The sequence below is a fragment of the Marasmius oreades genome, chromosome 6 (genome assembly GCF_018924745.1).
Source record: "Marasmius oreades isolate 03SP1 chromosome 6, whole genome shotgun sequence".
Taxonomy (NCBI): Eukaryota; Fungi; Basidiomycota; class Agaricomycetes; order Agaricales; family Marasmiaceae; genus Marasmius; species Marasmius oreades.
In genome coordinates, this window is record NC_057328.1 from 1,099,135 (window position 1) to 1,126,471 (window position 27,337).

The 27,337-nt window shown below is 47.2% G+C and overlaps 13 protein-coding genes across 15 annotated transcripts; 8 read left to right on the forward strand and 5 right to left on the reverse strand.

Moving 5' to 3' along the window:
- Positions 1-248: 248 nt before the first annotated feature.
- Positions 249-2,368, forward strand: E1B28_009753 (uncharacterized protein; the record flags this gene model as incomplete). Its single annotated transcript, XM_043154665.1, has 6 exons — positions 249-545; positions 606-875; positions 935-1,093; positions 1,155-1,378; positions 1,443-1,842; positions 1,903-2,368. The coding sequence occupies exons 2-6, from the start codon at positions 709-711 to the stop codon at positions 2,366-2,368; spliced, it is 1,416 nt and encodes a 471-aa protein (XP_043007122.1). The 5' UTR covers positions 249-545; positions 606-708.
- Positions 2,369-2,517: 149 nt separating this feature from the next.
- On the reverse strand, positions 2,518-4,824 carry E1B28_009754 (uncharacterized protein). Of its 3 annotated transcripts, none has more exons than XM_043154667.1 (12): positions 4,642-4,824; positions 4,478-4,585; positions 4,292-4,420; positions 4,065-4,224; positions 3,925-4,011; positions 3,764-3,860; positions 3,574-3,700; positions 3,391-3,516; positions 3,150-3,327; positions 2,993-3,099; positions 2,782-2,918; positions 2,518-2,725 (listed from the first exon to the last, which is right to left on the reverse strand). In XM_043154667.1, exons 1-12 carry the CDS (start codon positions 4,729-4,731, stop codon positions 2,551-2,553), a joined length of 1,521 nt encoding a protein of 506 aa, XP_043007124.1. In that variant the 5' UTR covers positions 4,732-4,824; the 3' UTR covers positions 2,518-2,550. The 3 variants fall into 3 exon arrangements, with proteins under 3 accessions (XP_043007124.1, XP_043007123.1, XP_043007125.1); XM_043154666.1 differs by having other exon boundaries at positions 2,973-3,099; XM_043154668.1 differs by having other exon boundaries at positions 2,993-3,327.
- A 442-nt stretch (positions 4,825-5,266) lies between these two features.
- Positions 5,267-8,474, reverse strand: E1B28_009755 (uncharacterized protein). Its single transcript, XM_043154669.1, has 8 exons — positions 8,214-8,474; positions 8,034-8,159; positions 7,178-7,967; positions 6,997-7,099; positions 6,751-6,833; positions 5,870-6,691; positions 5,704-5,807; positions 5,267-5,635 (listed from the first exon to the last, which is right to left on the reverse strand). The coding sequence occupies exons 3-8, from the start codon at positions 7,722-7,724 to the stop codon at positions 5,444-5,446; spliced, it is 1,851 nt and encodes a 616-aa protein (XP_043007126.1). The 5' UTR covers positions 7,725-7,967; positions 8,034-8,159; positions 8,214-8,474; the 3' UTR covers positions 5,267-5,443.
- Positions 7,761-10,164, reverse strand: E1B28_009756 (uncharacterized protein). The gene is made up of 3 exons (XM_043154670.1): positions 8,214-10,164; positions 8,034-8,159; positions 7,761-7,967 (listed from the first exon to the last, which is right to left on the reverse strand). The coding sequence occupies exons 1-3, from the start codon at positions 10,029-10,031 to the stop codon at positions 7,908-7,910; spliced, it is 2,004 nt and encodes a 667-aa protein (XP_043007127.1). The 5' UTR covers positions 10,032-10,164; the 3' UTR covers positions 7,761-7,907.
- An 11-nt stretch (positions 10,165-10,175) lies between these two features.
- Positions 10,176-14,484, forward strand: E1B28_009757 (uncharacterized protein). The gene is made up of 24 exons (XM_043154671.1): positions 10,176-10,436; positions 10,538-10,752; positions 10,812-10,870; positions 10,924-10,998; positions 11,058-11,169; positions 11,224-11,442; positions 11,498-11,662; positions 11,718-11,980; positions 12,042-12,072; positions 12,139-12,200; positions 12,265-12,401; positions 12,455-12,474; positions 12,531-12,564; positions 12,614-12,744; positions 12,810-12,877; positions 12,930-12,998; positions 13,061-13,147; positions 13,202-13,330; positions 13,394-13,402; positions 13,462-13,548; positions 13,598-13,745; positions 13,803-13,808; positions 13,867-14,063; positions 14,119-14,484. Exons 2-24 carry the CDS (start codon positions 10,605-10,607, stop codon positions 14,284-14,286), a joined length of 2,424 nt encoding a protein of 807 aa, XP_043007128.1. The 5' UTR covers positions 10,176-10,436; positions 10,538-10,604; the 3' UTR covers positions 14,287-14,484.
- Positions 14,485-15,909: 1,425 nt separating this feature from the next.
- On the forward strand, positions 15,910-16,396 carry E1B28_009758 (uncharacterized protein; the record flags this gene model as incomplete). The annotated part of the gene is made up of 2 exons (XM_043154672.1): positions 15,910-16,134; positions 16,184-16,396. The coding sequence occupies 2 exons, from the start codon at positions 15,910-15,912 to the stop codon at positions 16,394-16,396; spliced, it is 438 nt and encodes a 145-aa protein (XP_043007129.1).
- A 701-nt stretch (positions 16,397-17,097) lies between these two features.
- Positions 17,098-18,566, forward strand: E1B28_009759 (uncharacterized protein; the record flags this gene model as incomplete). The annotated part of the gene is made up of 13 exons (XM_043154673.1): positions 17,098-17,138; positions 17,198-17,232; positions 17,282-17,314; positions 17,370-17,509; positions 17,568-17,583; positions 17,662-17,691; positions 17,744-17,841; positions 17,898-17,974; positions 18,032-18,039; positions 18,104-18,265; positions 18,328-18,343; positions 18,408-18,450; positions 18,564-18,566. 13 exons carry the CDS (start codon positions 17,098-17,100, stop codon positions 18,564-18,566), a joined length of 702 nt encoding a protein of 233 aa, XP_043007130.1.
- Positions 18,567-19,606: 1,040 nt separating this feature from the next.
- Positions 19,607-21,203, forward strand: E1B28_009760 (uncharacterized protein; the record flags this gene model as incomplete). Its single annotated transcript, XM_043154674.1, has 10 exons — positions 19,607-19,637; positions 19,702-19,735; positions 19,790-19,953; positions 20,014-20,148; positions 20,203-20,293; positions 20,345-20,405; positions 20,470-20,663; positions 20,716-20,795; positions 20,847-21,018; positions 21,080-21,203. 10 exons carry the CDS (start codon positions 19,607-19,609, stop codon positions 21,201-21,203), a joined length of 1,086 nt encoding a protein of 361 aa, XP_043007131.1.
- Positions 21,204-21,431: 228 nt separating this feature from the next.
- On the forward strand, positions 21,432-22,869 carry E1B28_009761 (uncharacterized protein; the record flags this gene model as incomplete). The annotated part of the gene is made up of 8 exons (XM_043154675.1): positions 21,432-21,600; positions 21,662-21,796; positions 21,858-21,948; positions 22,009-22,069; positions 22,129-22,322; positions 22,377-22,456; positions 22,513-22,684; positions 22,746-22,869. The coding sequence occupies 8 exons, from the start codon at positions 21,432-21,434 to the stop codon at positions 22,867-22,869; spliced, it is 1,026 nt and encodes a 341-aa protein (XP_043007132.1).
- Positions 22,870-23,186: 317 nt separating this feature from the next.
- Positions 23,187-24,263, reverse strand: E1B28_009762 (uncharacterized protein). Its single transcript, XM_043154676.1, has 4 exons — positions 24,110-24,263; positions 23,948-24,035; positions 23,538-23,882; positions 23,187-23,415 (listed from the first exon to the last, which is right to left on the reverse strand). The coding sequence occupies exons 2-4, from the start codon at positions 24,032-24,034 to the stop codon at positions 23,287-23,289; spliced, it is 561 nt and encodes a 186-aa protein (XP_043007133.1). The 5' UTR covers position 24,035; positions 24,110-24,263; the 3' UTR covers positions 23,187-23,286.
- Positions 24,264-24,288: 25 nt separating this feature from the next.
- Positions 24,289-25,015, forward strand: E1B28_009763 (uncharacterized protein). Its single transcript, XM_043154677.1, has 3 exons — positions 24,289-24,326; positions 24,384-24,496; positions 24,547-25,015. The coding sequence occupies exons 1-3, from the start codon at positions 24,303-24,305 to the stop codon at positions 24,656-24,658; spliced, it is 249 nt and encodes an 82-aa protein (XP_043007134.1). The 5' UTR covers positions 24,289-24,302; the 3' UTR covers positions 24,659-25,015.
- E1B28_009764 (uncharacterized protein) lies at positions 24,697-25,351 on the reverse strand (the record flags this gene model as incomplete). The annotated part of the gene is made up of 6 exons (XM_043154678.1): positions 24,697-24,735; positions 24,788-24,826; positions 24,885-24,941; positions 24,997-25,112; positions 25,172-25,276; positions 25,327-25,351. The coding sequence occupies 6 exons, from the start codon at positions 25,349-25,351 to the stop codon at positions 24,697-24,699; spliced, it is 381 nt and encodes a 126-aa protein (XP_043007135.1).
- Positions 25,352-25,489: 138 nt separating this feature from the next.
- Positions 25,490-27,336, forward strand: E1B28_009765 (uncharacterized protein). Its single transcript, XM_043154679.1, has 3 exons — positions 25,490-26,811; positions 26,862-26,945; positions 27,005-27,336. Exons 1-3 carry the CDS (start codon positions 25,906-25,908, stop codon positions 27,047-27,049), a joined length of 1,035 nt encoding a protein of 344 aa, XP_043007136.1. The 5' UTR covers positions 25,490-25,905; the 3' UTR covers positions 27,050-27,336.
- The last annotated feature ends 1 nt before the right edge of the window (position 27,337 follows it).

Genomic DNA, 27,337 nt, shown 5'->3' on the forward strand with positions numbered 1-27,337 from the left:
CTCTAACCAACGTCGTCGTCACTGCACGAATCCTCAACGTTCAACGTCAAACCCAATGCGCGTTTGCTGCGATATCGTCCAGACGCTCGTTACGCGCTCGTCGGACTTTGAATTTTGGAGATCACGAAGCTACCCCCCGCCCCTACTCCCAGACTATTACTGGAGCTCTGAGGTCCGCCTTCGTCACGTGAAAGAATAAGAATATACTGACATGTGAGCTGCTAGCATGATGGCTATCAAGTTCGTAACAATTTTCACTGGTTCTCATCAACAAAAAGTCGGAACCGCGGCAAGAACCTGACGCAACCGTTGGTCAAATCAACCATACAAACCCACTCCAACTTGGCTCCTTTAAGGCCTCTTAACTTCGTTCAAGGATCATTCCGACTATGGATGGGTCGAAAGATGCCTTGTTGCAAGGATTGATACCGGACCAGGATTAAACAGTACTAGTGCTCGCTACTCAGACCGAATCGTCGTTCAAGAATCTAGTGACGCGTTCACTCGGCAAACCTTCCACTTTCGGCGGTTGTTTCGCTTCTCTGGTGTGTCAATTTTCCGAGGCACCGTTTTCCTAGTCAGAAGCATCATCAGACGTCGGACAGATATAGCCGTGCTGAACAACCTGAGAAGACTCGTCTGGAATTGAAACTGTGAGACTTATAAAATGAAGTTGGGAATTCTCTCTTCAAGGCAACAACCTGCGATATGTCCTCAATCTCACAGCTCTTTCCCAACCCTTCACCTTCACGTTTTCCTGGCGTCCCCAGTGTTCTACCCGGAATCACTCCTGAGTCCACGGAAACCTTGCGAGGGCTCTTGCAAGATGATTACCTCAAGCATCATGTCTTTATGAACGACCGAAACTTTCATAAGTGCGCACTTTCCCTATGTCCGTCCGTGTTACTACCGTGCTAAGCGCAACACTCTTTAGCCACATTGCTCACCATGTTTTGGCTGCTTGGGCCCTTGGAGCTGACGAGGAAGTGATTCAAGCCATTTACGACCAAGATCGCAAGTCCCAAAAGGCTGCGTTCGAGTCTCCAGAGCCCATTACGCGTGGAAACTATAATGAGCATCTTGGAGATGGAAGGTACGAGTGACTACTATGCACGGCGGGGAAACATCAGTTTATTAACGCTCATCTGTGACAGTTTCTATAACGCCTACTTGAAGTACTTTTCCGAGGTTCTCCAGCAGACAGACGTGAACGCTGTGCTCGAAGAACATGTGTTCTCTTCTGATTTCAACTTTGGGACCAAGAACAAAGCAGGAAAGAACCCTGAAATGCTCGCCCGATTTGTTGGTGGTCTCTTTCACCCAATGATCCAAACTGGCTATGGGTTCGAGTTTAACATTCCTGGAGTAGTCGCTGAAGGTACAGTAATGGCTTTATCATTTCCGAGTAGTTCTACTGCTTAACAGCCGCTACTCAAATTCAGGGCTTGCCCAAGCTGCGGTTCATGGTGTCGGAGATACCGTCATCATCCCGGCTTCTCTCTTTTCTGAGTCCTTGGATGCTCGTTTCCACAAACTAGAAATCAATGGTGGAGACAAGAGAGAGACCAAACCGTTACATGCATTCACAGTCCTTGCTCGGCTAATGAAGGATCAAAAAATCAATAATGGTGGTGTCCTCGACTTACTCGAAGCATACAAACTGGTAATGGAAAACTGTGGCGAAACTATCCTCAAATACACCACCGAATGGGCACGCTTTGATCCAGCCGACCCGAAGGTTGTAGAGGTCAAGCTCGAGGAGCTCCAATGGACCAATGTTCTCGTCTATTTCATGTCCGGACTCAAAGGGGGGAGAAAAGATTTTAAAGCTGATTTTTTCACGTACGTTGTCTTCAGTTCTCTTTAGTTCATTTTTTGGTACTCAATTTATCCTATTCCCAGAATGCACCTGGTTACTTCATCCCTATTCCTGCCCTCGTTACTAGCGGCTTTATCTCCTCCTTCCAAACACCTTTTGATCCGCACCTATTTTTCCGTTAGTCTCGCCTGGTGGATCGCTCGTGGCAAACCGTCCGTTGATGTTACATCTTTCTTTGCTGGACCGGTACCAGTAAACGGCACTGTTAATGAATCCGAGTCCAAGTCCGGCAAATCCAATCCTTGGTTTGGAACCATCCAACACGCGGTCCCCCATCCTGACGAACATCTAGTGAAATGCCAGAGGTCTTTAGCTCATTATGCTTCTCTCTATGGTTCTAGAAAGAAGGGGGAGCCCGATTTTAGCGAGACTGAGTTGCCGGGTGCGGACAAGATGGATGGGACACTGTTTTTACGGGCTGCTTTGTTGACGACTGAGCGGGTGAAACGTGGGCAAAAGGATGGAGCATTGTGGTATTGGGATCAGTGATGGTGCATGAACGACGAGAAACTAAGACGTAGAGGTGTACTACAAACTTGGGACATCTCCATTACAGTAGTTGTAGACTGAACGGACCCAGATATGAGCACAAAAAATATAGTCACTCGTAACACCATACTTCGGCAACCCATTACTCAACTTAAGCACCGATTTCAGACACCATTGAAATATTACACCACCCTCCGCTTCCTGAACTGTACTTTGGCACTCTGATTCGGAGAGACGAACACCGTAAACTCCATCTCTTTCGGGAACTCTTCAGAGTCTTTGAGCTTTATGTCATATGTCATGATGTCATGTGCAAGTAAAGCTTTGATCTCGTTGACCGCGAAGAAACGCCCAGGACTGTTATTGACCGTAAGCAACAGCGTCGAAGAGATGGGTTAACGAGTACCACTCACCACGCATGTTTTCCTGCACCAAATGTCAACCAATCGGCGGTCGGCGTGACCATCTGATGTTTTACACCCTCTCCTTCATTCTCTCTCAACTCCGAGAAACGAGTCGGTTTGAATTCAAGAGGAGATGGGTATTTCGACTGTGAGTTAGTCATCGTCAGAAAGGGACGGGATTTGGGGAGAACCGCAGGCACAAAACGGGAAGTCAAGACACCTCATCATGGTGGAAATGATACGTGGCCACTCCTACTTTTGTTCCGGCGGGTAGTACAACACCATTAGCGAATCGATAATCTTTTTGCGCTAGGCGAGTGGTGCCAACTGTGGAAGGTGGATCGACCGATGAGCATAGAGTTCGGGAGCGCACTTACTTGCAGATATAAGTCGTCTCTGCGACTCTTTCATGAAACTATCCAAGAGACGCATCTGAACCATAGCAACTTTCGACCATCCTCCCTCACCCTCAACCGTGGTCTTATATTCTTCACGAAGAGGTTCAACGACTTGTGGGTTGGCGGCCAAATGAAACAGCGCTTGAGTGAATGCTTGCTATATAGGGGGGGGGAGAGAAAATCAGTTCATGATAGTCGGGACGGTAGTAAAGGAACGTACGGATGTGGTGTGAATAGCGACGAAATTCGTGGCAATTAATCGTAAAGCAAGGTCTTCGTAAGACCCTCGTTGCCAGTCTTCACCGTTTTGAGCGCAGGTGTCGATCAGCCAAGAAATCAAGTCGTTCTGAGTCGCGATAAGCTTGCGTCCGACTGTGAAAGGAGAGACTAGGGATCAACGCACGGGTTTATCAGGCCAATCTCGACCATATTCCCGTTCCATAGCAAAGCGCTCGTTGAGAATTGGTGTAAGATGCCTCACTGCACGCCGTAAACTGGACTTTCTGTTTGTAATGATGCGGCCGACTATCCTGTAAGGATAAAAAGTTCGGTCAGTAAATTGTACGGTCGACGTAAGGAAAGGTTGGACGAACGGGTGCAAGAATTTTGGGAAGAAGCCGATGAGACTACCGTTGACCATGACATTGATGGTGAATTTGAGGTTCAAATCGCACCAGTCTTCGTTACGGCCTACGATATACCGACTGAAACGTCAGATCTCATGAAAGGAAAAGGATAGATGAAAAGCCCATACACAGCGGTAGGCCAACGAAAAACCTGTTGGAAATTCGAACCACGATGTCCTGGATGGTCTTGATTATGTTTGACGGTTCTACCCAATCTGGAAGAAAGGGAACATTGGTTGGATGCGTTCGACAACATAAGGATACTGACCATCTTGTGGTGGAATAAACTCCGAGAACGCAACCTGGATTTCGTCTCGGATATCGTCGAACCTTGCACCGATGTTCCGAGTGAGAGTAGTGCGAATGACATCGAGATGATACGGGTTTCTGTGAATGAATGGTGATATTGTGTACTTCAATTGAAGGAGCTGTTTTGAGCGAACGAGATCAGCAACCTGCGTGAACGGTTCCTATAAAGAAAACACAAAGGCTAACATCTTCAAACACCTCCATGATAGAGATATCTTCCTCGGAGGCTCGTTTCAGCTCTTCAAACATCTCGCGACTATTCAAAACAACATTCCAGCCAAAGAGAGTCGGGATCTTGAACGCTGTTCCAGGGTACTGGACGAGGGCGGTGATGTTAGAAAATCTGAAACGGTTGAATGTCGAAGTCTTCACCTGTCGACACCCTTCCTCAATCAAATCGCGTGCATGAAACAGGTAGCGCCAGACTGTGGCATAGGAGGAGAATACCCCGTCGGGACCCAATGTGGGAATTGTGTCCAACTGAGAAGGGAAGAAGCGGTAAATCTGTGGGTTTATACCAGGGAAGATCTGCTCACTTTGGACCGTTGAACACGTGCGTTGACGTACTTGTACGCCAAAAACGCGACAAGAGTGGTAATTCCGATTGTATACGGATTCAAATCCATGTTGGTAGGGAGAAAGAGAGAATGGAGAGACCCATCCTCAGGGTGAATAGCTAGGAGATGTGTATATGGCTGTGAACGGATCCAGGGTCAATTCCAGCCAGCTGGCACCCGCGTCTGGATAGAAATGGGGGAACTGGTCCCCATCCGGATAAAATCGGGCCAAATTTTGTGTTGGCCTGAAGGTTAGAGTTCAAGGAAAATTTTTTTTTCTCCCGTATTCACATATATTTCACTCTTTAGCATAAGTACTTGTCCGGATAAAAACAAGCCTTCGCCGATGCATGAGGGAAAGTCCGGGTAACGGTTTCTCTTTTTGGAAGCAGATAAATCGGGGTGTCCGGCCTTGTCCCATTGCCTTACTGTACTCAAAACTTCACCATTGCCCACGATACATTCTCAAATCACAACAGTTCCTCTTATTTCATTGAGCTGATGTAAGTGAGGTTGTGGTAACATCCAACAAAACCTGGGTCAACCCCCAAAGTGCCCATACAGGCGTATGTAGAAACTTGATAAGGATTAGTACTACAAACACTCGGAGAACTACACACTATAGAGGTAAAGTAGGTGCAAAGCAATCCCATTAAGTATAGAGAACTTTGATTGAACGTAAACTTGGTAGCACAAAGAAAAATAATCAAACAAGAGGTATATGCAAAAAATAACTGAAAAATGTCAGCGAAGGGTCCCGCCTCATTAATGCATCCGAATGCTACGACCATCGACTTCTGCTTGCTCGTCTACTGCCCACTCTGGAGCTCTCGAATCGTTCTCTCACTTCGGCGTAACCGAGCCTATCCACTCTGTGGATATAGTACTGGCCACCGCCATTTCCCCAGGATACTGCACCAGGATAATACGGTCTTTCCGTGACCTCAAAGATCGCGCTAGTTATGTCGTCAACCTGATCCAAAACGCGTTTTTCGTGTCAGCGTTCATGTTCGAAATGTGAGACGGAAGAGGAAAACCTACGTTTCTTTCAGTCACGCGTGCGTTCACGGGCGCAAAGGGAGCGAGTGAAATTACAATAGCTCCTTCTTTGAGATCCAGAAACTTGGGCTTGAGCGCTTCATTTACTGAACGATGGTCAGTCAGTAAGCCAGACCATACATGTCAGTAAGGGGGACGGAAAACTCACGGCTCTCTTCAAACACCTTATTATCCACCAATACCACATCAGCTTCTTTGATCAACTGATCCACTTTAACACTGTTCAACATGTCCCCTTCCTCAAGCTCAATCTCGCCTACTTTCACTCCCCACATCCTACATCGTATCCGAAACTGTTCGACCATTTCTTTCGCCACCTTCGCCGGTCCTGGCATCGTCTCGATCCCATAACTCCGACATCCAGTTTGCAAGCTCGCCTGAACCACGATATTTCCCACTCCCGATCCCAAATCCAGGAAAAGAGAATTCTCATTGAGCTTCGTCAGTTGAATAATTTCATGGACCAGTGAAGGCATGAGTTCTCCGTATACGGCACTGGTGAATGCCTCGTATCGTCTTAGACTCTGAACGTTCGGCCCTACGCATCGTTGATAGTTCTCTTCTATAATCCGCATCAAGACTTTGTGTGGAAGGCCTTTCTCGGTCCACATTTCGACACGGTCCTTTAGGGAATTTCTGGGTGCGGGAGCGAAAGGGTCGGCGGGTAACTTGGGGTATTTGAGGCTCCGTAGTAATACATTAACCTGTTCAACAGATTTGACAAACAGCGGTCCATCCTGTCGATGGATAGCTCGTTGTATTGCCCTCAGATAATTAACGCGAGGTAGAGGGGCCTCTTCGTCAGATAACGATGTCAACGAGGACAGTGAGGAAGAGGATTTATGGGAAGTGGTGGAGGCTGTAGAGTGGGGAGGTGATGGTGATGGTGATGGTGGAGGGGATGAGACATCCATAAGGGATTCGTTGGGTATACTTCCGAATAGGGCTTGTTGCGCTGGTGTTAAATAATCTGGATGCAAAAGTACGAGTTAATCTCAGAACATCATGCAATAAAGGGAATCAACTGACGTTCTATGATTGTGTACAATGTCTTTTCGAAGTCTAATATGGGGCTATAGTGATCCTTGTCTTTGGGCTGTAGGAGGATGTATCTGGGAAAAAAATCCTTAGCCGACATCATCACGCGCAAGAGGGCCGAAAGACTGATATAGAAGGATCCCTGGATGTCGCACTTCAGTTCTAGAGTCGAATGAAGCATACATCGCGTCGTTTACAACGTGTTGGGGGAAGGCCCATAAGAGACGCCGGACTCACCTTTCACAGGCACCGGTATTGGGATATTCTAGTTCTACCACCGGATAGTTCGTCGGATGAGGTTCAAATGATTTATCGTTCGGATCATCTGGGTTCTTGAAGTCTGTTAAGAAAAGCAAGTACGCGACGGGGTAAGTACCAAACAAAGAGAGGCATGAAAGATAGGAGAAATGGCACCGACATCCTTTATACGACTTCATCAGCCTCCTCACAACTTCTTCAGGACTCATGTGTGCCGGTCCAGGATCTCCATCCTGCATTTCCGTCCATCTACGCGGCTGAACGGTAGGGGTCACTGGTGTAAACGACGAAGTTGAACGCGACCTGCTCGACCTGTAAATCGGTAGAGGAGAAGGGACAGCAAGATCTTCAGGGCTAGACTCGCGCGATGGTCCGCGTTTCTTCTTTAGCTGTTTGTCTCGACGAAGCTTCTTAACCGGACGAGGTAACGCGGGCGCGGTGCTAGGACCAGGTTCGGAACTCTTTCTTTTCTTTCTGGGGTTACGTGAGGGTGCGTCGGAGGAAGGCGGTGATGAAAGTGGCGATGAGAAAGGAGAAGACAGTATTGAGGATGAGCGTGAGGGGTATGAGGGCGGGCTCGATCGTTGGGTGGGAGTAGGTTTCCTTTGAACTTTTTTGACGCTAACCTTTACTCGGCCATCATTCGTAGAAATGCATGAACCACTGAAGAAACTGCCGTCGAAGGATGCCTGAGTGACGGTCGTCATCGTCGAGTCGGGGAACTCAAGGCTCTCGTGATCGTTGTGGATGAAGGAAAAGAGTTGTGTGGCTGTGTCGTTGTCACGACGTGGAATGCACAACAAATTGAGAACAATCTATCCAAGTGAAGCAATACTTATACAGCTACAGTACATAATAGTAAAAGAAGGATTAACATAAACAAGTGAGTGCTATTGAAACTTTTCCTTGTAAATCCAAGCAAGTCCAACATCACTTTGCCCCTGTTCAACCTGATAAAAATAGGAGGGGAAGATCAGCCGCCGTTGACCATAAATCCGTGATAGAAAGAGACTCACAGCAGCTCTATACCACTTCGCAGCCTCTTTTCGATCCTTCTTGCAACCTTTCCCATTCGCAAGACAGAAGCCAAGATCATTCTGTGCATCAGCATCTCCTAGCCTTGCCGCCACACGATAGTAGCTCTGTTGAGAACCATGTAAACGTCGAATAAACAAAATAACAACGAAAAGACCTACAACAGCCATCTTCTGATCCTTCGGGACTCCCCAGCCATGGAAAAAACACTGCCCAACCTCGTAGATCGCCAAGATTAACTCAGCCCTCACAGCACCTTGATCAATTCCGCCACCATTTCGGGCACTCTCGAGATCTGCAACAGCATTCTCTGCCGCCTTTCTCAACCACTTGAACCCAACTTTCTCATTCTTCTCGCAGCCCCAGCCATGCCTCAATGTTAAACCAAACATCAACATCCCGGCACCGCATCCTCCGTCCTCGTTTGCACTTTTCTCAAAACAAATAGCGGACTCCTTCAACCGATTAGCCTCATGATGCTGTATGCCTAGCTGTAAAAAGTGGTGTGCCTTGGTTTCTGGCTCATTAGGTGGCTTCGAGGAATCTAACATCATTGATGACTGCGAGTTCTTGCGTTGCTGTTTTTCGGGATCAAGATCGGTAGTGAAGTGCGTTGTGCCATTGGGTGAAGGCGAATCAAGCTGATAAAAGGAATATCTGGAATATAAGCTTGCTGGTGAGCCAGGGCGTAATGAGGGTGGTCTGCGAGGTAAAACAACTTTGGATGGAGAGTGTGGAAGGTTTGTAGGGGTTGACGAAATGATCGGGGACCCTGAACGTGATTGGTGAGAAGGTGTTGGAGACAAGGACGCCTCCCGTGCGGTGACCCTATAATCTCGAGATTGCTCATACATAGGGTATGCTGAGGGTGATGTCGGACGGGAAGACGACGGTGAAGGATAGGGGTGAGATATAGATGGAGAAGACTGATGAAATTCTTTGGAGGGAGAGTTTGGCCGGTATGCAGGGTGTGTGTTTGAGGCGTAAACCTGAGGCGTCCTTGGCGTCGAAGGTTGATGCGGTGAGCTCCGCGGGTAGTGTGGTGACTGCGACCGATGATACTCGGAGGGTGCGCCCGAAGTTTGATGCGATCCAAAGTAGTCTCCTGGACTTCTCGGAGAGTGTGGTGACGGTAAATGGCTGGAAGTGGGCGTATGTGACATTTCATGGCTCTGCCCGGGCTGTCGCGGCTTCCGACCGGCATTCCTCTCCATAACTTTCCGCTTCTCCTCCTCGGCGGGCATCAAGACGGGAACAGCAGACGGGCGAATTGGCCTCGAAAAGTTGTGGGCCAAGGGTGTAATTGGTGCTTTTTCTGCCTGCTTGAGTCGAATGGAGTCCATGGGGGGTTCGGGATCCGGATATTCATGTTCAGTCACTACAACTGTAGGAACCGCCGTTGCTGAATCGTTGTGAAATTGATGTGATTGTGAGTGCGTCGGGTATGTCAATGGTTCTTCAGGCCTGGCTCCCTGGTTCAAATATCTCAACGGTCCTGAACCCTCCGACTGCCAAGCTGTACCCGCCGACTGCCACGAATCTCTCAGTGCTGTGTCTGTAGAATAAACACTTTCTTCGTAATTGTAATCCACACCCTCCTGATAGACGTTCCTCGAGTCTACCGAATCTCTTGACCGTTCATCGATAGATAAATCCAGATACGAGCTAGCATTCGCAGAATCGGTTGTAGTAACAGAGTCTCGTGCGAAACGGGAATGTAGGAGTGGTGACGGAGGTGCTACAAGTGGGCGTCCGTGGGTCTGTCTGGGAGGAGTACTGAGCCCGTCATGGTGATAATAAGATTGTGGCGCATCATTCTGGCGAAAATACTGAGGGCTCGAGCCCTCAGATAACGAAGAAGGCGATTGTGTCTTGACAGCAGGGGTATTTGCTCTTTTGGCAGAAGTTCGCCTCACCAGCGTTTCCAGCGGCGATGAGGGTTGATAGTGAAAAGCTGAAGAAGACTGCTTGGTCGACATTGTTCCCTAAGGGATGCGTCTCCTGAGTTGTCGTTCTCGAGTTGAAAAAAGAAAGAACGTGGGCTAAAGGAGAGAGATATTGGAGGAAGACCGATGTAGACTAAATCAAGTATTATAGGGTATGCTAAGCAGTGTATCCTCCGTCACGATCATTTTCATAGTCCATCATATCACTCAGCTTACTTACAGGCGATCATGGGTACCCTGATTTGCCCAAGTAAACCTGCTGCTACATACAAGGGGTGTCAAAATTGGTCACCTTATACCGTATGTCGAGCTCGGAAGAGCAATGTCGCCTTCATGCTTTCTAGCGACTGTACAACTTACTCGGGAATCCCCATCCCCCTCTTCTAGAAGAGATACTGCTATAGTATCACCTGAGTCGAGTGAACAGGGTCCATCAAGGTGAGCCCTGATAACTGTAATAGTTTTGATTCAGCTGACCTCAGGCAACCTCAAAAACCTCATGAAACCGCCGGGTCGAATTTACTGGGTCAACGTCAAAGGGTCCACGATGATGTTCCGAAGGATATTTAAATCCTGCTTGTCGTCTATGGGTCAACGCAACCCTCGATGAAGCCCTCTTTTCGCCTATTCGTCTTGTTGGCGACCGTGAAATCTTACGCATACGCCGCTCAAAATCAAGATGGAGATGTATTCGATCCGTTAAGTTACGTGAATCTGTTTATTGGGACTGTGAATGGAGGACACACATTCCCCGGTGAATACGTACTCCAATCCGTACGATATACGATATTTATCGCTGATTGCTGACGTTAGGTGCGACAATACCCCATGGGATGGTGAAGGTTGGAATGGACACAGACTCTCCCGGGAATGTAAGGATATCTAGTTTGTGACAAGGGAAAATCGTGTTTGACGCGTCATTCAGCATGCAGGATACGATGGTGACCCACAGTATAATGTCACTGGTTTCTCGCAGCTGCATCAGGAGGGAACTGGTGGAGTAGGTGTTCAGAAAGCTCTATATTCCATTGTCTCTCAATCTAATCCTTATGCTTGAAGGCTGTACCACTTTCCAACTTCAAGCTCTTCCCCATCCTGAACTGCACGGTTTTTGAACAATGTCTTACAACCATCGCCTCACGGAAAATCCCAAGGAAATTCTTACCGAATGGTAAGCGAAAAGCCCACGAAAAATATCAGATTACCATATTCACCGTGTTGTCAGGTTCTCCTGACGATTTCGCTTCCCCCGGATACTTCTCTACGAATCTCTCCAATGCCATTCGCGTCGAGCTCACAGCGACAAGACGCGTGGCACTCCATCGTTATACGTTCCCACCTGAATCAGTTACACCTAGAATTTTGTTGGATGTCACCAACGATGGGCAAGTTAGTGGGATTAATCCTGAGATGGCGATTGATCCAGAAACGGGAAGGATGATAGGTAAATTCATTCGTTGTTTTTTTGTCATTTGCAAGAGTTTCATGGGTGCTGGCAGCAAGCGGAAACTACGCCGCGTCGTTCGGACCAGGTCGGTACGATGCCTATGCATGTGTCGATTTCAAAGGCGAAGGATACCACTTCGATGCGCCTATCGAGTACGGACCTTACAAGATCAACTACCCTGATCTTTGGGGAACAGACATAAACCAGCATTATTACAGTACGTCTCGTAGCATTTTCACCGTAACTCAACTTATGGATTCACTTTGTGTCAGGCTGGGGTTCTGAGCATGGAGGTCTCGTCGGATTCCCGTCGAATTCTGACAATGGGAACAAGCCGACGTCAATCCTGGCCCGTGTTGGGGTGTCTTTGATCTCCACCGAACAGGCTTGTGCTAATGCTGAGGAAGAGATTCCAGACTGGAATTTTGACCGCGTCGTAAAAGACAGCGAAGATCAGTGGCGAGATATTCTCAGCCGCGTCAAGGTCGATACAGATAATGTGGACAGAAACACGACCGAGTTGTTGTATTCCTCCGTAAATACCCATACATCTTCCACGTTCACAACTATCCTGATGCCCTCATGATCGTCGTTAGCTTTACAGGACACATCTTCTTCCTGCAGATTGTGAGTCGCGATACCGCTGCTCTACAGACTCGATCCGTGTTTTTTAATTATAATTTTGACCGCTAGTCACTGGAGAAAATCCCGGATGGAAATCGTCCGAGCCTTATTACGATGGCTTCTACTGCAACGTGAGGGAATCTCTGTTTTATTTTCTTGGACTTTCGTTCCTTAACGCCAGAGCCGGGTTACTAGTGGGACACATACCGTACCCTTTTCCCACTCATGTCTCTCCACGACCCAGCTACCTTTGCTCGGATCGTGCGAGGAATGATTGATATTCAAAAACACGAAGGATGGCTACCCGAATGTCGAGAGATGGGTACTAAACAGTGAGTCATCGTGCCTTCTTGCTTTCAGGGTGACGCTGATGTACGTCGATCAGATTCATTGAAGGCGGAAGCAGTGAGTGCCGCTCTAGATTTCATGATCGGAGGATTTGGATATTGATGGAGTAACAGATGGCGACCCGATCTTGTCAGAGTTCTATGTCAAGTACGTGTGGGTTACCTGATTTCAAGCCCCCGAGTTCGACTCCCTCTAGGTTTGACAAACAAGCCAAAGAGCTTGGAGTACATGCAGAGGACCTTTACGAGGCTTTACTGGCCGATGCAGAGAAAACACCGAAGAACTGGAATATTCAAGGAAGACAGGCGGACGTTTGGAAGGAGAAAGGTACGCAGTTTTCTCTTTTTCATCGTTCGTGGCAAACGTGCCTTCTTTTTTTTTTTTTTTGCCAGGTTATATTCCCTCCGATACAACGTATAGAGGAGGAGCAAATACGAAACAGGTTTCCCGCTCTCTTGAGGTGATTACCGAGTTCGATTGTTCATTGTACCGGGAGTCTGATTTTTCTCTAGTACGCTTTCGACGACTTCACTATCTCTCAAGTGGCCAGGCTACTTGGTAAAACCTCAGATGCGCACAAGGTTGTTTCTCTTTTCCTGGCACCATCTTCTTCGACCTAAACAATCTGGTGGTACATTGTCAGTATGCACGACGTGCAGCAAACTTCGTCAACTCTTGGAACCCCGACGTTGTAGTTCCCGATACTCCCGGCATCATCGGATTTATGCAGGTAATCCCAAGTCGTCATGTCACCTGTAACCTTCCCTAATCACTTTGATATCAGCCTAAATTTGCTAATGGAACATGGAATTACACGGACCCTCGACACTGTAGTGTCCATGATCCACTCCAAGCTACCTGCTTTTTGAATGCTATCCGGCGTGATGGGTTCTACGAGTCCTCTCCTATAGTAGTGAGTTCATTCGCAATTGTCTGCCTGAACCATTCTAAACTGACGGCTGCCTCTGATATACAGTACTCTCAGGTAATTTTCGCATCGCTAAACGGACAGGCCTTGTTGCTTACAAGTCGTTTCTCGGATAGTACGTTCCACAGGATACTGCAAGACTTATCGAACTACAAGGTGGCGTGGATAAGTTTGTTGAAAGATTGGACTGGATATTCGAAAACGTAGGCTTCACAAAATCTTCCTCCTGCCACCAAACTGAGACCACTTTAGGACTATTTCGATTCGACCAACGAGCCGTCTCAGCAGATACCTTTCATGTACCATTACGCCAATCAGCCGGGGCGTAGCGCGCAGCGGGCTAGACAAACGATTGCTGCATCGTTCAATACCTCGATAAATGGTTTGCCTGGAAATGATGGTTAGCTAGCTCTCTTTTCCCTTGCTATTGACTTAGAAAGCTCATTGTTTTCTCCAGATTCCGGTACGAGTACCGAAGTGTTCTGGCACAAGCTGAAAATTAACCCTCGCAAATCATATAGGTTCCATGGCAAGTTACGTGTTCTTCTACCTGGCGGGGATGTATCCGCTACCCGCGACAAGACAGACTCTCCTCTCCGCACCCTACTTCCCGTCAATTTCAATTCATAACCCTGTTCTAGCTACGACCGTGACTATCAAGAGCAACAATTTCACTGGGAATCCTGTAGACGGTACCAGTGGTAATATATATGTTAAGGTAATCACCTTTCATTCTGGTGCAATCAAACACTGACGTCGGTAAATCTTGTTAGAGTGTGACGGTAAACGGGAAACCCTACAAGTCGAATTGCTACTTGGAGTGGGACGTCTTCACCGAGACGTCCACTGTGGTTCTGGAGCTGACGGACACCGCGAATGTTACTTGTGGAACTGGGAAAGATGCTTTACCGCCTTCGCTTTCCACTGGAGGTTATGATTGACCTGTGATAGGATACTTATGTGGAAGTTCCCTATCGATATGGTCCCAATGTTGAAGTTTCGTCATTTTGGACAAATAAGCTCACGACTGGCCTGAGGACGACGGTAATTGCGGGTGATAGTAAGCGGATTTCAGTCAGGGATGGTATAGAGACCATGGGATGTGGAAAATGCAGGTCGAGGTGGTAAATGTATGTGAAACAAAAACAATCAGATGGAAGTAAGTCCGTGCTATGGCCTCGACCAAGGAGCTGGCCACGCAATAGAGCTGTAACTCAAACAGCGACAGAACACGTCTCCCGCAGGTTGTGATACCGTGAAGTCGTTCAATTGATTATTGACCACTAGTCATTGGAAAACTTGCGAGCCTGGGATGATCGGTATTCACAAACACGAAGGCCAGCTAGTACCCGAATGCTGAGAAAGTCTGACTGGAGATGGGTACTAAATGTACAGTAAGTCGTATTGTCAAGAAAGAAGCCGAAACCCTTTGCTATCGGAGTCCCGGTCCTGGCCAACAGAGGTGTATGTCAAATGCATGGTTACCTAAATCAACTCCTTCAACGGGGTTCGAAAACCCATCTAAAGTACGTGCGAATGACCAAAGAGACCGACGCCACAGTGCGGCAACACACAAGAACTGCCAGAATATTTATTTGCTTGAGGAAGTTAGACACGTCCCGTCGAAACTAGGTTTATGGGTTCTCGCATTCAGAGCATTATATATCATAGTAGCTCTCCTGGAGTTGTATTTGGGAAGACCAAGGGCAGGCTTTAGAGGGAGGGTGATGTAAGGTTGCTCGTTTGGAGGATGGATTCAGGGGGTGGGTGATGCTGACGACGTACGCGTACAGCTGTCGAAGGATGATGTAGAGGAGGTACCTGAGGTTGTAGATCGACATTGCTGTTGTGTATAGTCAATTTAGGCGCAGTTTGTTCAAACGATGGATGGTGATGGTGACCCTTACTCCTTTATACGAATTTTCGAGGGCCGACTCAACTGTCGTGCGACCTGATTTGTGTTGTGAAGTTCTCATTCAGCATGTATTAGCGTTAATTTAGATCGGGATAGTGTACGCATCCTGATGCCCTCCATTTCCTGATCATTCCAACCATTCGTGGCCTTCGTTCGAGTCGTGGTGGCGTTCCAACGAATTTTGAGCATGGAAATTTTACAGATGGTGGTGGTTGCACTTCCTCAGCGATGGTCCGAGATAAGCTAAGAGCTTATCAGAGGATGAGATACGCGCTCATCACACTTTCTCTTCACGCGTCCGTCTCGTCCCTTTCAACGTCGTCAAGGCCTATTCTCTCGCCTCTATTCTTTCGTTTTCCCCTCCCACCACATCCCTACAGTGCTAAAGTTTGAGCTAATATACTTGAAGTCTTACGGGTTTATCCACCTATTCTTTAGATTTTGGCCAGCCTCCGAGGCAAACCCTTCCCCCTTACACCTCTCGTGTCTCACCCTCTTCTATCTCTCGTCCATCGAGAACTCATATCTCATCTCCAATAGCTTTGTTGATGCTGTCGATGTCAGTGCCGTCTTCACAAGCTACTTACATATTCGCCTTCATTCGCGTTGGGACCTATTTCAGTACTTAGCTCTCGAGTTCTAGTCGTCCATGCTTTATCTCTCGGCATATCCCACAATTTTCGACCCAAGAAACTTCGCAAGCGCAAAGGATTCTGTCTTATCTCTCGCCGTGGAAACACATAAGCTGTACTACGAGATGGACAGGGTTGTTTGCATGGGATTACCAGCTGCCAGTGAAGGCATTTGTTTCTTGTGGAGTACTAGTACTAGGCCATGGTACAGGTTAGTCGGGCTATCCCAGGGGCCGTTATACGTACGTGGTATTTTATTCCTTCGTATAGCCGTTGAACAACCATGTAAAGAACATCGAACATGGCGGAAACTTTCTGCCTGATTTCATTGGATGGACCGCGAATGACGAACTCCATGTGTTAGGGCCCAGTTTCGGTGGAATGATTGCACCAGGCATGCATCCTCCCTCTATCCTGCTATATCAGGTCAGGTACCACAGGATACCTCCGATCAAGACGATTCTGTCTCCATCAAGTTTGGCCCTGGTTCAAGATTGGATGTGATTCAGCTTGCCGCAACTACACTAGAGAAGGTGCTTGACGTTGTAAGTTGCTCCCCATCACATGGTTCGAGGTACCTCCTGTGTTCTATTTTATGGCACACCCTGACTCTAACGAACCTTACCGCAGGATGAACTTCGCCCGGAGCTGATGACCGATACTTAAGCAGAAACTCATCGGTGGCATTCTTCATTCGTGCGGCCCCAACCCACCACATGTCCCGAGAGCGTCCGGAAATCATCAGTACTACAGTTCCCTGAATGATCGTTGTATGTGGAGACGATGATAATCTGATGTTTTCCTGGGATTAATCAAGACTTAGGGACGCGATGCTAAGGACGGAACTTTGGCCTCCCCCTTGACGGAACTGGTGCAGTGGAAGGAGACATGGAATGGAACTCACTTCCAGAGGCCGCTGGAACATTCTCGATTGTTGACGAGACACACTAGGAGGCAGAAGAAGGGTTATAGACTCTGCTCACGAAAGCGCAAGCGTGAAGTATAAATATACGAACCTTTTCGAAGATTACGGTTACGCAGAGAACGTTCATGATCATCTTTTTGCTGCTCTGCCACCATGATGGAAGCAAGATGGAAGGCAAGGAAGGTACGTATGGTTAAGACTCAAATAGGAGGAGACGGTGAGCTCTCTATCCTGTCCCACTCATCCAGCCGCTCGCGCTGGACATTCCCAAGCCACCTAAATGGAAGTTGTCGAATCTTTGGCCGAGCCAGTGAGCTCCGTGTTCGTTATCTTGTGTATATCCGAGGGCGGGACGTTGCGACTGACTGCCTTTCTGACAGACGCGTCGAAAATTACTTCTTCTTACTCGCAATCAGTGAGTTTTAATCTACAAGTTCTGCGTCTTGCTCTTACCCAATTACTAGCAATCCTTTATTATGATCATTTTCTAACACTGGGTACGGCTGGTATAAAGACACATGACAATTGTACTAACCGCCGGCCATTACTCAGATCAAGAAATATGTGCTATATGGAAACGCCAGACGAAATTCAACTGGGGTTGCTACCTGTTTCTGATCAATCGCTACGTTTCCTTCTTCGGCGATATCGTTGCTGCAGTTTCGTTATTTTATCCTTCGTTTAGTATCTCGGTGAATATCCTCCATCGGATTTACCAGCATTTAACTGACTTGGACATTATTTTCTTAGAGGTCTGCCTTTCTGGGTCCTATAACTTCAAGCTACAAGTATTAAAGATGACTTTCGGCCAGCTGCAAAAGTTTCGAGTTATATCGCCTATTAGTCAAAATCATCATCCAAGCCGTCATTGGTGGTAACACTAGCAATATCTTCTGGCAGTTAAACATTTCTCACCATCCCCTCAGTCACTATTAGTTTGCGGGTCTACGCGCTATATGGGTGCAACCGTCGCCTGCTTGTGATTTTCATGACTGTAATAGTCATCGCCTTCATAACCTATATGGTGACTCAATCCTACATTTCCTATTCCTATTTTCAGATGGATACTAACTGGTATAGGTCCTCTTTGCCGCGGCTGATCCAGATCCATCCTCGAGTCCGGTATACGGATGTCACTCGATTTGTGATGCGGCGAGGTATGTAACGTCTTTTCCTATGCTTCAATTTGCCCAACATTCACCTTACCGATGCAGCGCGTCAAGTAAGATTCACTTTGTTCATGTGATGACGACCAGTGTAACGGATGGTGGTATAATTATAATTAGAGCTTGTAGCAGGATGGGGAGCAATCTTGTTCTTTGACGCCGTGCTTTTTGGCATGACACTGTTCAAGGCTCATCAATTCAAGAAAGACTTCGACAAGGTCAAGGTCGAGATGTTTTCGAGCACCGGTTCACCATCGATTCGTTCTATTATCACACGAGACGGTATGAATATTTATAAACCTATATAACATCTATACTCAGTAACATTGTCTATCTCCTTTCAGGTTCTATCTACTTTGCGTATGTCAACCTACAAGCCAAGTATACGACGGAGATAACACTGATTGGGTTTTAATATCCAAAGTGGCATGGCCCTCGCAAACCTCGTAAACATTGTCGATTTCTACGTGAGTATCGAATCGAACTATGCAACTTACCATACTAAGTAAACGATCTTTCCTTTTTTTTTTTCCAAGTTCCCGGGGGTATGTACCATTGAAAGTTCCTCCTTTCCCTCTAGTAATTGATTTCGACATATCACAATAGCCCGGAACAAAGGGTGGACTGGCGCCACTTGCGGGAAGGTAAGTACCCGAGGTATTGATTATCTAGGACCGACAAGGAATTGATGAACTTGAAAAGCATATCCACTACACTTACCTCACGGCTCATCCTCAACCTTCATCAGGCTGCTCGAAGCGGTCTGTTCTCGACTTTTGCTGATTCCAACCTTGAATGTGCCATTGTAGAATGTGGTATGGGTAGTGAGAGTAGAGAATAGATAAGAAAGTGTGCGTTACGAGGTTCAGATTTGATTATATGTTACAACAAAGCGTGTCGCTTGGGCAGAAAAAATTCCTACCCCGACAACTTTAACAGAATCGGTTATCGACGGTATGGCAGGTGGCGCGCAACCCTGTCTCCTTCATGAACATTGCAGCTACGAATCAAAGGGGTATCGTTAACGGGGATACGGGGATTCCGAGCTCGCGAGAGGTCACGCGTCACGCGGCAGCACTCACTTCTCCTCACGCGTCCATCTTTCGACAATCATATCTTTCTTCTCAATTCTCCCTCCCTCCACATCCCTACAAAGCTACGGCCTTAGTAATTGACTTGTAATCTTACAAGTCCTTCTACCTACTTTTTGGCATTCAGGTCTGGTCTGGATACACGGATTCACGGTGATTTTTGTTCCCGCCTCACGCAGCCCGTGCCCTCGCCAGCCTCCAGCAACCCTACTCTTCTCGTATCTTCCTTTCATCTCTTTCCACCCTCTTCCTTCACCTCTCCTCCATCGTGAGCACACATCTCATCCGTCCATCCGAAAACACGCGAGCTAGTTCGTTCCCATTGCCATTGAATGGAAGATAATGACCGATCCGATCCCCGCGGCACGTTAAGAAGACTTATCCATTTATTCTCCTCCCTTTCACGGTTCACCTACATCAGAGAAACTCCAACATTCGCTGCAGTTTCAACTTCAATTACCATCTGACCGTCATGCGAAGAGAAAGAGAAATCGTCTTTCAATCCCAATCCTTGTTCCACCTATACATACGTATGGGGCTCAAGATTCAAATATTCGCACCTCGTGAGCACTTCTTTCAAGTTAATACCCGAAGTGTTCGATATCTTATGTAAATGGGATGAATCAGTTTTTCAGGGCCTATTTATACGGGAATGGTGGTCGTACGCTTTTTCCTTCTTCCCACCACACCCTCTCATACTTACCTTCGCTAGTAGGATGGCCGAATACTCTCATCTCTCCGAGATCGATCCAGAGATCGCTCCTTTAATTGGATCTATTCCAAAGCTTGTAATTGACGCGAAGACGCTTCCCGCAATCCGACAAATATCTGCAGAGGCTCTTCAAAAAGAGAGCAAGTACGAACCCTTACTTCCAGAGAGTATGCATGTCATTTTTTCGATGTGCGACATTTGGACCGATTACCCGTTTCCTACACTAGGTTCTGAATACACAGTTAAAGATCATGAAATCGATGTTGGTGAAGGGGTTAAGGTGCTTGCGAGGTCCGTAATACCCACTCCACGGGCCGGTGAGGATGGCAAGTTTCCACTGTTATTCTGGATCCATGGTGGAGGTAAGACGATAAGGAAGATGACTACGTCTGAACCAGATAATCATTCTCGATTAGGTTTTACGATAGGAAATCTTCATTTGGACGATCATCGGCTTAGGATTGCGAGCGTCAAACTACGCCTTTCGGTAGTGAACTGCCAATATCGGTATGGCGGTCGTGTCGGCGTTTGGAGTCGTTACGACTGATGTTCATTCAGTTTAGCTCCAGAGCACCCTTTCCCAGCTGCGGTTAATGACCTGACTGCAGCTTTAAAATATGTATGTGCATCTCCCCGTTCACCGCAAGTCGAAACTCCCTGACATAATTGCAAACCCAATTAAGGTTGCTTCTCACCCGGACACTTTTTCTGCTTCGTTAAAGAAAGGCTTCCTTATTGGAGGTCAATCTGCAGGCGGAAATTTAGCTGCAGTACTTTCTTGGATCGCTCGAGATGATCCCTTCTTCAAAAACACGCCACTAACTGGGCAGTTCTTAGAAATTCCGTCTGTGTGTCACCACGAGGCGTACCCGGAGAAGTGGGGTTTCTGTCAATCTTCCAAGCCTTCCATCTCTAACTTATTCATCAAGGTACAAGTCGTCCCTCTTGTCTTATGAACAGAACAAGGATGTGCCGATGTTGAATAGGGATCTTCTCCTCAAGTTTAGGGGTCAGTTTGGGACATTTTTTCAGAAGAATTCCACTTATTGCTTTTCATCAGAATATTACAATGCACCGCCATCAGATCCAAGATCCTCTCCTCTCCTCTTGTCTTCACACAAAGGTCTACCCCCTGTCTTTCTCCAGGTTTGTGGACTGGACCCTTTGCGCGACGAAGGCTTTTTATATGAGAAGGTGTTGAAGGAAGCAGGTGTTCCCACCAAGCTTGAAGTGTACGTCGCGTTCGATGCCATTTGTACTGGACAGCTTCAACATTCAGGGTAACTTTAACAGGTACCCAGGCGTGCCTCACGGATTCCATGCATATCTCTTTGATATCAAGCAAGCTGCGAAATTCAGAGAGGACTTCAACGACGGGCTGCAGTGGCTCCTTGAAGTTGGAAAGCCGACCTCTTGATTGCCATTTCAGTGTTACCTTTGTTCGATTCATAGTGCTGAATGTACAACTCTAACCTAGTAACCACATGTCGATCTAATGCTTCAACTTCCCAATGAGGTATCATCAAGTTTCTATTTTTACGGTCCACACTGGCGAAGTCGTGTGATCGCTGACTGTTCGGGGGACTAGGCGCGTTTGCTATTTATGTGTGAAAGGTGTCTTCATACTCACACCTCCACAACGGGAATGGCGGAATACTCTCATCTCTCTGAACTTGACCCAGAGATTGCTTCTCTCGTTGCAGATGTTCCGCAGCTTGTAATTGACGAGGACTCACTTCCTGCATTCCGACAATATTTGACAGGGCTAGCGATTCCCCAACTGGTGAGGGATTATGAGCCGTTACTACCAGAGAGTACGTATTCCTTCGATGGACTATTTCAAGCTTAAGTACTGACCATCCATTTGTATCTCAGGCTCGGAATATACTGTTAAAGATCACCAAATCGACGTTGGTGAAGGAGTCAAGGTGCTTGCGAGATCTGTAATACCTACACCACGGGATGGCGAAGCTGGAACCTTTCCTCTTCTATTCTGGATCCATGGTGGAGGTAAGGCGACGAAAAAGACTCACTCACGAATGTCTAACACATCATTATCATCGGCGAGCAGGCTGGACAGTAGGAAATCTTCACATGGACGACTACCGGCTTAGAATCGCCAGTGTCAAACTCCGGCTGTCTGTAGTTAATTGTCAATATCGGTATGGTGCGGGTTCCATTCATCATTTGGGAAACACACAAATGACGAGCCTTTCTTTTAGTTTGGCACCAGAACACCCGTTCCCTGCTGCGGTTGATGATCTGACCGCAGCTTTGAAATATGTATGTATGTTACGTCGTTGAGGTCGTTCCCGAGTTTCACTGACGAAGGCATGATTCAGGTCGTTTCCTATCCCGACGCCTTTTCTGCTTCGTTGAAGAAAGGGTTCATTGTCGGAGGAGCATCTGCAGGTGGTAATTTGGCTGCAGTACTTTCATGGATGGCTCGAGAGGATGCCTTCTTCAAAGAAACGCCCTTAACCGGACAGTTCCTGAAGGTCCCGTCTGTAATTCACTACAAGGCTATCCCAGAAAAGTATGGTCCTCTTCCCTTCTCACGAGGCCTACATCTCTCAGTCGTTTCATTCAGGTACAAGTCTTCCCTGTTATCCTGGGAACAGAATAAAGACGCGCCGTTCTTACCTGTACAGCATGTGATGAAGTTTTTAGGTCCATCATCTTCACTTTTAGGTTGCTTCGTTTCTCATCCTGGCTTTTTTTCTTAGAATTTTATAACGCACCGCCGGCGGATCCAAGAGTTTCCCCTCTACTCTTATCTTCACATCGAGATCTTCCTCCCGCCTTTCTACAGGTCTGCGGACTGGACCCGTTGCGCGACGAAGCTTTTTTGTACGAGAAAGTGTTGAAGGAAGCAGGCGTTCCCACTAGACTTGTAGTGTAAGTCCGGGGTTTACTTTCGCACATACATCCTTCGACTCTGAATGTCCTGCCTGAATAGATACCCAGGTGTGCCTCACGGGTTCGACGCAATGGGTGGATTTGGTATCAAGCAAGCCGTGAAATCCAGGGAGGACTTTAATAACGGGCTACAGTGGCTTCTTGAAGTTGGAAAGTCTTGTTGAGCGCCATTCTCTTGTTGACATCGTAATACGTGCATCTTAAGATAACCCAGAATGACCCAAGTATGTCTCTTGCGATTTTCGAATCGAACGAATTCAATTATCTCCACCATGATAATCCATTCATCTATCCAGTACAGGAGGATGTCCAGGACAGATGAAAACGTAACCAGCCATATGATTCGTGAAGTAACAATCCCCGCTAAAACTAACAAGGTGTAGAGAGATAAGATAGAAACGTTGACAAAGTGTTCTATGATGGCACCAACGGAGAAACGAATAGGAAGAGAAGAGAAGTAATTTAGGAGAGATGACGAGATGATAGGAGGAAGTCATGTGGATCGTCATTGATGCGGACGGATGAATTAGTGACTCCATTAACAGAAAAATTTCCCCTTTCAACTCGACCTACTTCTTCCTTCACTCAGTAGCTGCGCCAGCACGTTCCCGGAGCACCTCAGCTGAAGTCTCAGTGTGTCTTACAACAGTAGAGTTACTGACGTTGGCAAAAACGGGCTTCAAAAGAGTGTGATAGGTCGTTTGTGCACCCTGGGTCGAATGACGTAAGTATCAAGACCGTGCACACGACAACGGTAGACAAGGCGAAAATCAACAGATAGTTGCGCAAGGAGAAGGGTAGGAAAGTTTTTAAAAAAAACACGAGTACTCACGCGGAAGGCGGGCAACTGAAGCCAGAGAATGAAGATTGTCTTGAAAGCGAAGTACCATGGAAGGTAGTAGAGCAGAACGCTGAGAGCAAAGCTCTCGAGGAAGTTGAAGAAACCGAAAACAACCCAATATGTCAACCATTGGATATCATCCTGAGCAGAGGGCGTTTCGAGGGCCTTGAATGAGAGATAAGCTGGGATGACCCAGCCGACGAGATTTGAAATCGGTGCAGCGAGAGGGTTGAAAAGGTGAAGGAATACCACGAGGAAACTGGCAGCGAGAACTGCGTATGTCTTTGGAATCTGAGTCTTTCGTTCGAGGTTTAACAAAATTGGGTAATTGGTGAGCTGTGCAGATGAACCAAGTGTGAGTACAACTCCTGTGGCCATTACGTCTAGGATAAACTGTGCACCTCCTTGTCGAGCTGGCTATGATAGTAGCCCAACTTATTCTGAGCTTGCACAACAACGGGGTGCTGCTGAACTTTTTGTGCTGACATTCTGCGTGTTTTTGCAGGAGATAGGGCAATGTGAGTACAATGAGAAAAAATAAACAAGAGAAAGAGCATGCTTACTGACTTTTGAAGAGGAAAACGTGTCAATAAAGATATCCGTAAGCTGGAAACTGGTCGTGTAGTGGTGGTATGAGGAAGAGAGCAGGAACGAGGAAACTGGCCGCTGATATGTGTTGATTACACGTATTTGGTCGGCTACGTCAGCTAACTGGCAACTCCAGCTCAGCATCGCTCTTAGCATCACCTCTTCATCATGGCTGACTATGAGGCAATGAAGGTACCTTTTTTTTCATTTGTCTTTTGCCCTTCAATCCATGAACTTGTTTTTCAATAGGCCCTACATGAGTCACTTCCACCATTCAAGCCCATCATCAACGTTGCGCTCCTTCCTTATCTTGCATTCATTCTACTCTCGTCTATCTTCGCTTTAGGGTTCTACTTCACAACGTACGTAGCATTTACTGCAAGCATCACCGGTGCCCTAAAGCATCCTACAGTCTTCCAAAATCAACTGTCCCTACTCGCGAAATCCCAGTAGCTGTATTGGCAAGTGTCCTGGGGGGATTCGGCGTCGTCGCGCTCTTCTGTTCAGTTGGTGTTTACGTCTAGACCTTGCGGAGCAACAATTGTGTTAAGTAGCACGCCTTTCAGTTGTTGACACGCCAACCATGTTGGCATGCAGTGCACTGGATAGCATGAGTTGAGATGGGAGATTGCAGGAATATAAGTGAGGCGTACTGTGTAGAAGATTGTTGCACCTTCGTCAGCACTACGCAACTAAGGTTATGGCTGGGTGAGAGAAGCGCCTTTGATTGATTCTTCGCACCGGACAGACCTGTAACTCTTTGAAGTATGCTTTCAGATTTCCACATGTGGGACATTTTTCGTCAACCTTGAAACAGACCGAGTTAGCTTGATTCCCATAACGTATTCCCGATAGCTCGTACCAAAGCTCCCTTGTCGCCCGATTCGTGAGCTTTCGTCTGAGTCTTCCGTTTTTGTCTCAATGGGGAGGGGAAAGCGTCTGGATGCGACCTTGTAGTAACTTCGATATCCTCGTACGCTGGAACGAAAGAAGCATCCATCAGTATTTGTTTGGTTTCTCTCCGGAATGATACACACAGCTTGCAGGTTCTTGATGACTACACTCAACACAGGTCACATTAGGCTCGCTGTCTTTTGGGAAATCCAGCAAAGTCCCACAGTGAGGACAAAACAACAGAGACCCTGGCGATATATATAACGGTGAGAAGACTTGGATGAAACATTGAACCAACCGATCTTCTCTGCTCTGGCTGACATCAATTCAGTCTCGCGAACGATCGCCCTCCGTAAAGTGTCAAAGCGACCTTGAAAAAACAAGAACAGAGAAGGTGGTAGTCACGTGTTCCCGCGTGTCCCGCGATGCGAGCTCAAGCGCTTGTTATGGAGTGAGCGCTAATTAGCACTTAGCCGCCATCAGGGATCAGTTAACCTTGTCTTCCTTTGTCTCCATCTCCAAAACAATAAAGCCTCCCATTTCGAGCCGTTCTTTTTGTTTTTTTTTCGTGGTTTGTGCCCTTCTCCGATTCCATTGTGGGTCCAAGTGTAGAATTCCATAAAACATGGAGGGACTGCCAGTGCCACCTTTTTCACCTTTTCCACTATCTTTCTTTCTTTCATTTTAATCTGTTCTTCACGCCGCGCGTGTCGAGTCTTTATCCCATCGAACACGAGTCACCACGTTTCGCCTCGCTTCGGCTTTTGTTCCTTTGTCTTCAATTCCTTTGTCTGCTCACTTAGAACCCCCTGGCCACGACTACAAATCCTCCCACCACTTGATCTTCCATACTCATTCATCTTCAACATCTCCCATCATGTCTTTCAACGTCTCTGCTGGGCTTGCACCTCTTCATCCAGTCGTCGACGACACAGCACCAGTGCCGCTCCCACCCCATCATCTCCGAAACCTCCACGCCATACTTCAACGAGCAAACGACTTTTACCACCAGCTGGCGATTGCCACTCGTGATTCCCGTAGACCCACCCATCACGCCAAATCGTACGCCTCCAAAATTGGCCTGACTGTCGATATTAACAAGGCCGCCAACTGTCCTCAACGCGAGGTCTCTCGTATTCCTCTTCCCATTGTCGACACCACCCTTGGTCCAAATACACCTTCCGCTAGGTCGGCGGTACAAGATTTGTATGGACCTTTCGACGAATACCGTGTGGTTGGATCTGGCCCAGTTATTTCTTATGATATTTCCGGCGTATGTCATCCAGCAGCGCCACCGAAGCGTCGATCGACGAAAGATCTTCCTCCCATCATTATCCCTGCGGTTGGCTCCGATCGCCGACGGGTAGCCACTGCCCAAGAGAAGATCGTGGAGATGTATGTCTCCCCGACTCAACCCTCGTCTTATTTCTCCGCCATCACTCCTGATACCAATGTACACGAAACACCGGTGTTCAACATCCATATTTGGGACTCCGCAATGTCATTGCAACACACGGAACGCATCGTATCTGACCATGTTATTCTGGGTGACGACAAGGATAAAATCGGTGAGGAGATCATCTTGACGCCGATGTCTGCAATGAGTGAAGGTGATTCCGACTGGGAAGATGATAAGGATAATGGATTTGTGCTTGAAGAGATGGATTGCTCGCAGGATATGGAGTTATACTATCCTGCTCCAACCTCGTCTGTCTCTTTGTCTTCCGGTTCGTCCAACTCCGGTTCCACAAGTTCAACGTCCTTCAGTGGACTCGCTACGCCCGTAAGTCGCTGTCTGTGCGTTTCGCAATTTTCTAATGTTTTCGTTATTAGTCTGAGGGCTCACCAATTACGGTCTGTAATAAGCACCAGTTGGAATATCAACACGAGATTACACTCGGCAGCAAGCCGCCCAAGGTCTGTGTCTATTCTTCGAGAATATGGCCAGTTGACTTTATTTTTACCCCTCTGAACAGCTCGTCCGCAAGGATATTCAGATGGGGATTTCTTCCACTCTTTGAACACTTTACCCCCGCCCAAAATCAAAACACCCTTTGAAGGTCCTCACCGACATCTACAAGATGTCGTTTACGAAATCAGAAGTGAAAATTGTAACGATTATGCCGTGCCGACCGTCATTCGTTGTCCTCCGTTTTTCTTTCGAACTATATTATATCCAGTTTTAACATGAAGGTTTTGTTTATTTAATGTCTTGCTGCCGTCGACTTCTTGCTTTGTGTAATTAATATTTGACTGTATCCATTATTTAATCGTCCTCAAGTTGGTGCCTACCGTTCACTATTTGAAAG